At 42.2% G+C, this 13,194-nt stretch overlaps 1 protein-coding gene across 1 annotated transcript; it reads right to left on the reverse strand.

Annotated features, from left to right (window-relative positions):
* Window positions 1-1,856: 1,856 nt before the first annotated feature.
* Window positions 1,857-10,985, reverse strand: igbp1.L (immunoglobulin (CD79A) binding protein 1 L homeolog). Its single transcript, NM_001091266.1, has 6 exons — window positions 10,787-10,985; window positions 8,214-8,519; window positions 5,008-5,203; window positions 2,704-2,786; window positions 2,451-2,563; window positions 1,857-2,212 (listed from the first exon to the last, which is right to left on the reverse strand). The coding sequence occupies exons 1-6, from the start codon at window positions 10,972-10,974 to the stop codon at window positions 2,076-2,078; spliced, it is 1,023 nt and encodes a 340-aa protein (NP_001084735.1). The 5' UTR covers window positions 10,975-10,985; the 3' UTR covers window positions 1,857-2,075.
* Window positions 10,986-13,194: the final 2,209 nt, after the last annotated feature.

Below are 13,194 nucleotides of genomic sequence, written 5' to 3' on the forward strand. Positions count from 1 at the left end.
ATATGTATTTAGGCAGGTAGTGTTCTCCTGGCATCTGATAAACTCAGGACTTTTTCATCAGGCTGCTAGATGGGCAAATGCCATTTATCAGTCCAATGGCCCTGACACTAATCCAGCCAACATTTTGCATATGATGCGGTTAGGTTTGTTTTCCTCTGATTTAGGGATGCACTTTATCCATGATTTGGTTTGGGATTCAGTCTTTTCCAGCAGGATTCAGATTCTGCCGAATCCTTGTGCCTGGCCGAACCAAATCCTAATTTGCATATGTAGGGGCGGGAATGGAAATCACATGACTTTTCGTCATAAAGCAGGAAGTAAAAAAATGTTTTTCCACTTTTTCCTTTCCCGTCAGGGTTCGGTTCGGTTATTCAGCCTTAATCTTTCACAAACCATTTGGGGATTTGGGCAAATTCAGTGCAAACCTACTCTGATCACAGACAAAAATCCCACACATTCTACAAAATGTTGACATTGCTTCCAGACAAAGTTTGGAACTTAGCAGGGAGTTCTCCAACTGAACATATTATTTGAAGAATCTCTACAAACTTTTGTCTATACGGTGTACATTGAGTGACTCCGTATAAGTATACACAGTGCATGCCGGGAATACCACCTACTCGGCATCTGGCACACTCCAGGTTACAGACATTTTATCTGCTGCTCTGGGAATCTTCTGCACATTGTGAATAGATTGTTTAAACTTTTTTTCTAAATACAAGTTGATAGACCCCAGGTTTGTTTACTCAAGGGCATAATAAGGTAGACTTAATTATAAAAGTGTATAAAGCTAGGCAGGGAGATTAAAAATGTTCTCTAAAATTAAAGCAGTAGTCATTCTCTATCGACATTAAGCTAAATAATTACTAATAAATACTTTCCAGATGTAAGATTTACACCTTTCTGAAATGTAATTATTTTGCAAGACTGAGTTTTTGTTAATATGTCTTACATATTTAGTTGCTTTCCTATCAACCACTTATTGGTAATTAAGCAGTCTATCCAGCCTACAATGAACACAATAGAACTGCAGTGTCTTTCAGATGAAGCCATGTTTTGACTCCTGCTCTGACACGTCTATTACAAAGACAGGCAGATTCTCATCTCTAATTTCCTCTGAGCTTGGCATACGTTTGTCATTAAATCTTAAGGGCAGAGACACACACTGCCATTTCGGGAGATGTCGGACAGCGACAAATTGCTTCTTCGGGCGAACAATCTCCCCCAACTTCCTTCGCCGACGGGATGGCACTCAGATCGCTTCGGCTTTCCAAAGTCGTCCGGTTTCCTCATGAGGCAACTTTGGGTGACTTCGGAAAACTAAGCTTTCCGACTGCCATCTCACCGGCTATTTACATTCTAGATTAGTCACCCGAAGAAGCCATTTGTCGCTGTGCGACTAATCTCCCAAAATAGCAGCGTGTCTCTGCCCTTAAGGAGACATAAACCCTCAGATCAAATGAATGTAAAATTCCTCAGAGGGCTCTGAGCACTTTAGCAATCTACATTATTTCTTTATCTACTGTGCAAGAGAGTATACTGCCCATATAATGAGTGTGAAATGGCAGCGCCACCTACTGTTCATTTCAGCTGACTGGACAGTCGGTAGAAAATGAAGGTAGAGGAAAATAAAGGTATTGTGATGTTGCTCTGCTTAGAACTGAACAGAAAAACATCAGATGTATTTTACACCATTGTAATGAGTAATGCAATCTTTTATTTTATTCCAAAATTTATATTTACTGTATGTGCTGTCCTGGATACTTATGAAACTATAGCAAGGACTTTGTCATACACTTAAAATGAAACACTTGGTAAGCTGAGCAATAAAAACAAATAGTAACAGAAACATGCACTTTAAACAGAAAAAAATATTTATTTAAAAAAACAAAAAAAAAACAAAACATGAAATAAATATTAACAGGAGGATCTCAATTATGGGGTGAAAAAGGGTCAGAGAACAGTGAAGGCAGGCAAATCACTATTGCTTGCTGCATGAACCCATCTGGCACATGGCTCTGTACACCAAGTCCCATGTGACAGGAAGCCTGATGAATGGAAGCTGTAACATGGACTCAGCCCATGTTCTTGCGGTTCCCAAAGCCACGTGGGTGGTTATCTTTCCAGTCATCCCAGTTCCGTGCTTTCTGTAGAGTTTCAGGGTCATCTTGCTCCACTTTTCTTTCTTTCAATGCGGCTTCCTGTTCCTCATCTGCAGTACATGAAGGAATAGTTATTACAGGTGTGTACAAAACTAATCATACTATTTGGTACCAACATCTAATCAAAGCCGATATCTCTCTGTAGCCATGATTGATATTACGCCCACCCAGCACTTTGTTCCACAATCGCAATGGCTCTGCCAGAGGTACAGCCTGGTCCCCACTGAAAAAATAGTATTCACCACATAAAGAACTCTGCCTATAGCAAAAATGTTCAGCGTAGGATACCTGTTGGTTTGTTATACACTCCCTGGTCAGGCAGTACTCCCTTCTTCTGGTGCTGATCATACCATTCATCCACAGTCATAGTGGGGAGACTTGGATATCCTGCCCCGAAAACTCTGGAATTTAAAAAGATTGTGTGCACTTAAAGACCACTAGGCAACATAAATGCCAATGGAAGATTAATGGATGGAAGGTAAACAGAATGAGAGAGGGCAGGAAGAGAAGCAGCTAGAAAGGTGAGAGGGTCTGTACATACTTAGCCTGCAGAGCATCACGAGTCAGTATGAAGGGTTTCATCGGTGGCCTGGTTGGCCTTGAATGATGGGGGATTTCCGCTCCCTTTAAGAGAAAACAATGGCAATGTTTTACTTAATGTTTTTTTTCAGGCTTAGATATTGGTGTTATTCATTACGAATACTAGGTAGTACAATTGTATTTTTTTTTTTAAGTCCAACTTTTAGGATTTTTGCAGTCTTTTTTTATATATTCATTTGTTAAAATTCTGACCAAACTGTGTGATCGTCTCTGATAATTTATAAACGAATACAAACGGGAAAATCTGAATTGATAAATAGGAGAGTTCTGTATCTGCACAGGAGTTGGTCTCTGCATAACTGCTGCAGCCACAAATTTCATGGTGATTTCATACAGTCAGTGCAATCTGGCTAGCTTCATAGGAAATGACATCAAAGTTGACTTCGACTAGGTCACAGCATGCAGCTTCAACTGGGAGGACCAAGCAGAGGAGTGCAATTGTATACTCGCATAGCAATCCTGCTTTGCTTTGGAAAAAAATAAAAACGACCTTCTTTGCTTTGAGTAAAATTGTTAACTTCGTCAGTTGTCAGTGATGCCTTCTGTAACGCAATTTTGGCAAGAGATTCTTATTCAAAGCAAAGAAAATGGTGTGGATGCTGGTGAGTATATCCACACACGATCAAACTGATTGGCTAAAGGCTATGAAGCTCACCTTACAGGCACATTATGATATAATCTAGATAGCAATGCGTTTGATGTAGTTGATTAGCATGAATACATTGCAACAGGGCCGCCATCAGGGGGGGACAGGGGGGACAAGCGTACCGGGCCCGGGCATGAAGGGGGGCCCGGCAGCGCTGCATTTTTTGAAGATCCAGGCCCCCCTTACGAGCGCCCGAGCCGTACGTCTTGCCTCTTCAGTGCCGAATGCGGAAGTGCCGAAAAGCCGAAGCCGATGCGACGAAAAGACCCGAAGTCACGGAAAAAGCCGAAGTCCCGAAGTCACGAAGCGCCGAAAAGACCCGAAGTCACGAAAACAGCCGAAGCCGAAGTCCTGAAGCAGCGCAAAGACCCGAAGTCACGAAAACAGCCGAAGCCGAAGTCCTGAAGCAGCGCAAAGACCCGAAGTCACGAAAACAGCCGAAGCCGAAGTCCTGAAGCGGTGAAAAGACCCGAAGTCACGAAAGGAGGCGAAGTTGAAGTACTGAAGCCATGAGTTCAATTCTACTGAACACCAGTTTGTGTTTTTTTTTTTTTTAATCCCCTGGCCACCAATGTATTATTTTAATATTCTATAGGCCCCTGCCACCAATCTTTTTTTTAAAACTTTTGTTTTTGGGGCCCCAATTTTTTTTTAACTCGTAAGGGGCCCCTTGCCACCATTGTTTTTTTTTGGTTTTTTTTTTAAAAAAAAAATTAATTTTCTTTTTGGTGGCCCCAAATTTTTTTAACTTGTAAGGGGGCCCCTGCCACCAGTTTTTTTTTTTTTTCAAAAAAAAATTATTTTTTTTTACATTTTTTTGGGGCCCCAATTTGTTTTTAACTTGTAAGGGGGCCCCTGCCACCATTTTTTTTTTTCAAAAAAAATTTTTTTTCTCCAAATTTTTTTTTTGGGGCCCCAATTTGTTTTTAACTTATAAGGGGGCCCCTGCCGCCAATGTTTTTTTTTTTTTCAAAAAAAATTAATTTTTTTTCAAATTTTTTTTTGGGGCCCCAATTTGTTTTTAACTTAGAAGGGGGCCCCTGCCACCAATGTTTGTTTATTTTTTAGTTTTTTTTACATTTTTTTTGTTGGGGCCCCAAGTTTTTTTTAACAGGGGGCCCCTGCCACCAATGTTTTTAAAAAAAAAAAATTTTTAATTTTTTTTTTTTGGGGCCCCAATTTTTTTATAAGGGGGCCCTGACCATCAATAGCTTTTTACAACTTGTGGGGGGGGGGGGGGGGTTACTTTTTTAGCGCTGATGTCTGTGTGGTCTTTTAACTGCGATGTGGGCGGGATATGGGGCGGAGCTTGGTCGTCAGTGTGGGCGGGGCCCAGGGGGCCCCAAAAATTTTGTTGTACGGGGCCCCGTGATTTCTAATGGCGGCCCTGCATTGCAATATATGGGGCAACACTTGTTTGTTTAAAAGAAAGTGCTTTTTACTGGGTGGGAGGATATTTAAGAATGCCATACTAGTGAATATACTAATTAAACTTAAGATACTTGTCCATTGTTCTGTTTTGCTGAGGACAAGGATACATTTCCTATGAGAACTGTGCCTCTTTCTTTAAAGGTGCCAACAGCCTTGTCACTCACCCACCTTTTTAATGGCCTCTCTTGCCTTGACCATTGGCAGTTCCTGGTCTATGCTTTCTATCTCCTCCAAGGCAGTGCACACCCATCGCTGGAGCTGTAAAAGGTAAAACTCCCTGATTTGTTCATCATCAGCAGATCCGCTCCTAACAGCCGTCTGGAGGCCAGAGAGGCGGCTCTCTAGCTCCTTCTTCTGTTTGTATCTGGGATAAGAGGGATTGGTCACACGTACACCATTTTGTTTCATTCAATAGGTGAAATGATGAAAAAAAAAAAAAAAAATCAGAAAAGATGTTTTTTAGATTTATTTAAAGATATGTGTCACCTACATACTCTCCCAACTGCAATAACTGTTTAAAATGTTTTTTAGTTCAGCTGTTTGCAAATAGTCACCAGTAATAAAGACTTTTTTCAGTTGCTTTTTATTTTTGAACATTTTCTAAAAATGAAGGCTTAAGTTTCACCTTTTAGTGTTTGCTGGGAGCAGCTCAGGAAGGGAGGGGGTGGCGGGCTGGTCAGTAGACTAATCTGATTTCATTTAAAACTTAAAAATATAAAATGAAGATGAATTGAAAAAAAAAAGAGACTATTTCTGGTGCAATGCCTGAAAAGAAAAAAAAATGTTTGGAAGGTGAGCAACCCCTTTACCGGTGAAGGAAAGGTTATAACGAATTAAGTTGTATCAGAAAGGTCTAATATAACTATGCCAGTAAACCTTCAAAGTAATACTGCTCTGAGTCCTTTGTATTTCTTTCTATTAATTAGTAATAAGTTATGAGCGAGCAGATAGAGACTCAGGCAGGAAGTGATGTCACACCAAGCTAACATGGCAGCTGTTATCCTAACCAGAGGAAGCTTCTAGAGCCGTTTATCAGGTATGGTAAAGCATTCTATAGAATAAATACTCCTTTTAAATAATCCTTTTTCATTCATGTGATACCATTATAACCACATAAATTGGCCATACACAGGCCAAGACTGTCTGGCCACTCTCAGCTAAGTCTGCATCTTACATGGCTACACCAATACCTGTTCCAAGCTTTGCTGGCTGAAAATTATTATGGCTAGTTTAAAATGGATACAACCCTCTTCCAGCAGGTCTGAAGATAGCTAATGTGATCTAGTCTTAAAATGACCATACGCAAAGAGATCCGCTCGTTTGGCGATGGTGCCAAACGAATGGATCTCTCCCCGATATGTCCACCTTAAGGTGGGCGACATCGGGCTGATCCGATTATGATGCAAGGAGTACAGGTGGTAGGATTGTGGGACTGCATCAACGAACAGACTCGGTCCACGATCCAACTGGATTTTTGCCCAGATATCGATCAGGGAAGCCTGTCGGAGGGCCCCGTACATGGGCCAATAAGCTGCAGATTTGGTCTATCGGCAGCTTTTATCAGCCCGTGTATGGCCACTTTTAGTCCATCAGGGGCCAAAGACTGGATCAACTTACACAAGAAAAGGTCAATTTGTTTGGCAACCTCACTAAGTGAGCACGTAAACGGCTTCAATGTGGAATTGGTTGCTGTTAGAACATGTGGTGGATTGGAGTAAATTGCCCTTTTTTTCTGCCAGTGGAGAAAACATCACATGTGGCATTAGCCTAAATCTTGCGACAAGCTCCTTATCAAGTGCCAAGTGGCTCCTGCTTTTTATAGGTTTTGATTTTGCATTTTTACAAATACAAAGGGAAACTAGGGATGCACCGAATCCAGGATTCGGTTCGGGATTCGGCCTTTTTCAGCAGGATTCGGATTCGGCCTGAATCCTTCTGCCTGGCCGAACCGAATCCGAATGCTGATTTGCATATGCAAATTAGGGGCGGGAGGGAAATTGCGTGACTTTTTGTCAGAAAACAAGGAAGTAAAAAATGTTTTCCCCTTCCCTCCCCTAATTTGCATATGAAATTAGGGTTCGGCTCGGTATTCGGCCGAATCTTTCGTGAAGGATTCGGGGGTTCGGCCGAAATCCAAAAAAGTGGATTCGGTGCATCCCTAAGGGAAACAAAAAGGAAAGAAACAATCATGCTTCTTAGGGAGGGGTGTATGTATGGATGCTGGGTTTTCATTTGGAGGGGTTGAACTTGATGGACTTTGTCTTTTTTCAACCCAATCTAACTATGTAACTATGCTTTTAACTTACAAGAAGACTGAGAATAGTACAGAGACGGTCACAAAGTGGAGGAAGGCATGTAACATCAGATTATCAAGGGGTACCCAAGGGGCTCCTATTATGTATATACTTCCATTATAAGACAGGAAGAAAAACAACTGCCTTAGGCTGAGGGCACATGGAGTGTTGGCTATGCTGCTCTCAGCCTGCGTTCCTTTTTTTTTTTTTTTTTGCAGGCTGAGAGAAGCGGATCTGCTCACTTATGCACCTCAGTAAAACTGCACTGACAACAGCTAAGTTGGGTTGAAGACAGAAGTCCATCAAGTTCGACCCCTCCAAATGAAACCCAGCATACATACATATGTACGTACATACACTCATACCGACACCTTCATAAATAATCTATATATACCAATTTATACTAATTGTAGATGTTAGTATCACAATAGCCTTTGATATTATGTCTGTCCGAGAAATCATCTAAGTCAAGTCTTAAAGGCATTAACTGAATCAGCCATCACAACCTCACTGTCCTGACTGTGAAGAACCCCCCACGTTGCTTCAAATGAAAGTTCTTTTCTTCTAGTCTGAAAGGGTGGTCTCTGGTGCAGTGATTCAAGTACAGCTTCCGCCTCCACTACGCTACCCATAGCAACAGAGTGGGGTCAGCCCAAAAACATGAAAGCAGGCCCTCAGCTTAAGGCTTGTGCGAGAGTGTAGTGGAGAGAACGCAATTCACCTGTCACTGCATACATAGGGCAGTGAGTTAAACCTGTCATTCCTGTCGCTGCAGTGCTATAGGACCCTAAGGCTGAGTTGTCCTTCCTACACCCTCAGGCCTACTGGACCGCAAGGTGCGAATGATCAATTTCCCACCTACTGGATAACACCATGGACCACTCTGTGTAACATTAGCTTTAGTTTTCTTGCAGCATGTACAGAGATATACTAGAAGTCTCTGCTATCAGGTGGGAAGTTTTATACTATTGTAGCTAGTACTACTATATACACATACCATTATTTATTATGCGTATTAATAATCTGCACCCAGACAGGCAAAAAGTGCTTGTTTGGGCTATGAGAGGGCCACTTTCCTACCTCTCAATCTTTGCCTGTCTCTGTACAGCCATAGCAGTCAGGCCGGGAGCTGGTGTTGGGCGCATCATGTTGATTGGTTCCTGCTCTCCTTGGTTGGTTCCTGTACTTTGGTGTGGGAGTTCAAACTTGGACACTTTGTATTCATGGCATCTTGTCAGAAAGTCCAGGTAATAGGATCGTGCTGCCTCCAGGTGTTGCTGTCTCTTACTGAGACCCGTCTGCTTCAATGTCAAGGCCCCAAGCAGCGCTGGTAGGAGGAGATACTTGATATCTGTGGATGAAATCTCTTCCAGATCCTCATTGTGACTGCAAAATAAAGACCCAAAAATGTATTTTTGCATTATGAGCAAAATGGAGCGGTGTTCAAACCTAATTCTGAATGTTGTCATTTATTGATGGCTGACACCCTATTGCTAATAATTCATATATGTGACTTTTATTTGAGCGTGTTTTCAAAGGCACTAAGTGACAACGCTTACAGTCTTGCTTGGAAAGTGGGGCCCGCCATTGACTAACTTAACAGTATTATGTATACACAGTACCTTTCTGTAACCCCCATTCCCCTCCAATGGCTGCCCTGGTGGACTATACACATTTCAAGTAGCTTCTGTAAGGCCCTTCTCCTTATCTCCCCTACTAAATCTAAACACTCCCTGTTACTAACCCCATGGTGCTGGTTCTTCTCAGTCCTTCACTTTGTACAGCCAACCTTTGGCACTCTTCAAACAGATGTTTTAGTTCTGCAACACCAGCTCTAGTGCCAGATATTGCCTATAGGCATGGACGCATTGGTGTTCAGTTTGGGGGGTCAGTTTGTGACCGGAGGTAAATGTAATAATATCAATTAAGTAGTATCAGAGGGGGAATGAGGCTCAAGCACTGCATGTACGAGGTTCAAACTACATGTGACCTTTTGAACATAAAATTGATCTAGGATAATGTTGCTTTACTTTGTCACGGCACCTTTACGCTATACAGACTTGCCCTAAAGAGGGCACAGAGCAGGGTTGCCAGGTTGGCGGTTTTATAGCCCAATTGGGCTACATTTTAAAATTAGTGGTGGGTTTTAAAAGTCGAAGCCCGCCAATGTATGGGATTTGGCTAGTTTTGGAAGTTGCCATGGGTTTGGACTTTCAAAACCAGCCCAAATTCCCAGCTTGCCTGGTCTTAATGTCTGTGACTGATCTGCAGCCCTCCGCTCCGGACTCCAGCTTCTAATCGGCTTCAAGCTGACGGGCTACGCTAAGGGATTCTACGCAGCAGCCGGTCGGAGGTGGTGAGAGATCAGGGCCACACCCCCTAATTACCATGCCCATTTTACAAAATTTGCCAGGTTATGAAAGTTTGAACACATTTCTGTCGTTTTTATGGTTTTTTTTAGTTTTACAAATGACGGTAAATTGCCCTTTAAGCTGTGAGTCTAACTTCTCCCATGGAACAAAACTGTTACAAAAGTAGCTTAAGTATCTATTCTGGGCTCTGTGCCAAGAGCCAATTAAGTTAGAAACGTTGCATCTTTTTTAGCTGTTCAGTGCGGAGAAATCGGGGAGCAGGACTGCGGGTTGAGCTGTCAAAAGAGGGACTGTCCCGCTCAAAATGGGACAGTTGTGAGGTATGTATGCCTCAATCCAAGTCAGGCTGAAGATGTTCCCTCTCTTCTCTCCCCAGCTTTTAGCTCTCCTTCCTCTTTCTACCAGTCATTCTCTGCAGTCTCATTTCCTTCACCTCTTACACCTCTTTTCCTACACCCTACTTTCTTGGAGCCCCCATGGACTAGATCCAGATCTATGTGCGGCTCTCAATTCATGAAACAACAACACCAGCAGCTCCATGTCATGCCAGGAGCAGCTCACTTTCCCCAGCGTACAGCCCAATTTGTTTGTGTACATATTGGGCAATTTTTTAAAAGGATTTTGGCTACTTTTTGGCTATTTTTTAAAGTCTTTGGCAGGTTTTGAAATGTAAACCTTGGCACCGAGGGCCAAGCCTGCAATGGAGGCTACTTCATGTTATTATAGCATTGCTGAGCTGCATTTTTTTTTTTAATATAATTGGGAATAACTGAAATACTTCGGTGCAGTGAGATTTAAAAACCAGGCCAAATAAAAAAACCAGGAAGTGTCCTTTGAAATAATGGAGACTTGGTAAACTATTTGTCAACTAGTCCCTGCCTGAGTTAAATCCCCCATAGCAGAGGCCTCTTGTGCCTTGAGCGCCACCTGTAGCAAACACTTTCATTGTGTAGCTGCGTTTGAATAGGTTTCTAGCAGAGCCACGTGAGAAGTATTTCTAGTAAGAAGATCCTCCTGTCGTTTTCATACTACACGACCAGGCAGGGGCTGATTATAGGGCAACAATATGACATATTTATAGGGCTGCAGTGAACACACAAGTCTGGGCGATTTATTCTGCTGGGTTTAGCGCTGCCTTACAGCATTCTTACAGGGAGGGAGAGTATCCCAACACAGGGTAGTATCCAGGCCCAGAAGTTGCTCACATAATCTAAACCGGTAGTGCGCACCTTAGGCCCATCCTGTCACGCCCTTTCTATTAAATATGTCCGCAGTCCCCACCTGAACAAATCGAGTTGGGTGACCATCCGCGTGGCCTGCTCCAGCGAGCCGATTCCTCTCTTTACTTTGTCCTGGACTTCATAGGCTCCGGCCGGCTCGCTGCTCTCTTCTACCTCGTCTAAAAATCGCCATCCCTTCTCTAGAAGCTCCGACAGCTTCGCCGGCTCAGGCTCTGAAACCTCCGCCATCTTTTCCAAGCATAACGAAACTTGCCGGCTTCCGTACGAAACGCATGATTATCGCCATCTTGTGGTTGGCAGGCGAAGCCCTCTGAATTTACAACAAATACGTAAATGGGGTTTTTGTGCATTTAAATAGTGTGTTGTTTCCTTGTTTGATTCACTGGCCTGACTAAAGTTGATATAAAACTGCAGGGTTCCTAGAAATCATGGGCTGCATTGGATGCCCCACAGCAAATTCAATTTAGTGCCCCAAATATTGATAAATTGGCCTAGCCTACCAAGCAGTGTTGGACTGTTCCATCGGGATACCAGGAAACTCCTGGTGGGCCCAGGTGTCAGTGGGCCTCTTGCTTCTATCCATTGGGCCTATTTCATGGTCATTCCCTATTTATTTATGGAAACAAATTGGCTTAATAATGGAAGAATAGAGTATTAGTATGTAGAGAAAATAGATTAGGAAAATAAAGCGGTTGAGTGAGGCAAGGAGGTATAATAGTTTGCAAAGTGGGCCCGCAGCCTAAGATTTTCTGGTGGGCCCCTGGCATCCCAGTCCAATACTGCTACCAAGATATATTAAAATTGCTCATGAAAACACTCCTTGGCCCCCTGCAGGGTCTGCTTCCATTGTAGTTACGCCGCTGGCTGCCAAACACCTTGCTGGCCATGCCCCACAGCCATTTAGTCACTTCAAGCTGTGCAAGTACGATTGCCACTTTTTCAGTTCTAGGCCCCTGCTTTTACTTGGCCCATGACAGGACATCATTTTATTATAGCCTGACCTTCAATCATAAAGTGAAAGCTGGGCCCACTATCCAGAAGCAGCACTGCGCTGCAGAAATATTCAATAAAACATTTTTGCCAAGAAATAGTTAATATTTGTTAGTGCTGGCTGCACAGAAACCAGTATTCTTGCATTATTGTGGTACTTGTCCTTGAAATTAACTGCTAGTACAGGTATGGGACCTGTTATCCAGAATGTTCGAGACCTGAGGTTTTCAGGATAACGGATCTTTCCATAATTTGGATATTTTTCCCTTAAGTCTACTAAATAATCAAGTAAATATTAAATAAACCTATTGGGCTGATTTTGCTTCCAATAAGGATTAATTATATCTCAGTTGTGATCAAGTACAAGCAACTGTTTTATTATTACAAAGAAAAAGGAAATCATAAAATGTATTCTATGGGAGACGTCCTCCCCATAATTCGGAGCTGGATAATGGGTTCCTGGTAATGGATGCCATACCTGTATGTTATAGATAGGGTTGCCGCTTGGTCAGTATTTTACTGGCCTGGCTGGTAAAAATGATGCTTGAGCCAAATGTTAATAGGGAAAAAATCTAAATATACAGGAAGGCCGGTATCTTTTCCCAAAAAAGGTGGCAACCCTAGTTATAGATCAAATTCTAAGAAACTTGAGGGCTGATTTCTGTGGCTGCACACAAGCGTTTTGCTCTATGATCATAAGTCTTAAACGGGGGTTCACCTTCAAACAACTAGTTGTTTTCAGATAGATCACCAGAAATAAAACCTTTTTCCAATGACTATTTTCTATGTGTGACCGTTTTTCTAATATTAAAGTGTAAAGTGTCATTTTTCACCTTCTGAAGCAGCCCTGTAAAATGGACACATTTAGTTGATACATTTCTTATTTGTCCCTGCTGAGCAGAATCCCTCAGTTTCATTAAAGGCAGCTGTTAGAATTGATACAATAGTTGCTAATACTCCAGAGATGCTGCTGAGAAATGTATCAACTAAATGTTTCAAAATTGTTACAGTTCAGAGTCTGCACCTGAATTACTGAGCTGCCAAACTACAACACCACAGAGACGAACATTCAACTTAAAACTTAGATTTTGGAAAAACCAGTAAAAAATAAATAATGGAAAGTAATTGAAAAAAGTATTTTTTTTTTCTGGGGAACAATCTGAAAACAACTGAATTGAAAAAAGTGTTTGGAAGGTGAACAACCCCTGTGCCCTTTACAATTCAGGAATCCTGGATCCTCAGTCCTAGATCTATCCAGTGCTGGCAAACCTAAAACCTATATTTTTCACCCCCCCCCCACCCCCAAGAACAGCTGTAGCTGCTAGTATTTTTCCTTTCTAAAGGGCGTTTTACCTGGAACATTATACAGCAGCCCTATGAAGGCAATTGGTTATTTCCTGTTCTGGATCAGCAGGTTCATACATTCAACCTAAAACTTAAGGATGGTGCCTTGCAAAA

The sequence above is a fragment of the Xenopus laevis genome, chromosome 8L, assembly GCF_017654675.1.
Source record: "Xenopus laevis strain J_2021 chromosome 8L, Xenopus_laevis_v10.1, whole genome shotgun sequence".
NCBI classification, from domain to species: domain Eukaryota; kingdom Metazoa; phylum Chordata; class Amphibia; order Anura; family Pipidae; genus Xenopus; species Xenopus laevis.

Excerpts from the sequence above, each read along its gene's own strand:
- igbp1.L (NM_001091266.1), bottom strand. The coding sequence starts at position 10,974 with ATGGCGGAGGTTTCAGAGCCTGAGCCGGCGAAGCTGTCGGAGCTTCTA. Across the intron at positions 2,787-5,007 it reads CAAGAGAGGCCATTAAAAAG|GGAGCGGAAATCCCCCATCA; the intron begins GTGGGTGAGTGA and ends TTTCTCTTAAAG. Across the intron at positions 2,213-2,450 it reads AGTGTATAACAAACCAACAG|ATGAGGAACAGGAAGCCGCA; the intron begins GTATCCTACGCT and ends CATGTACTGCAG.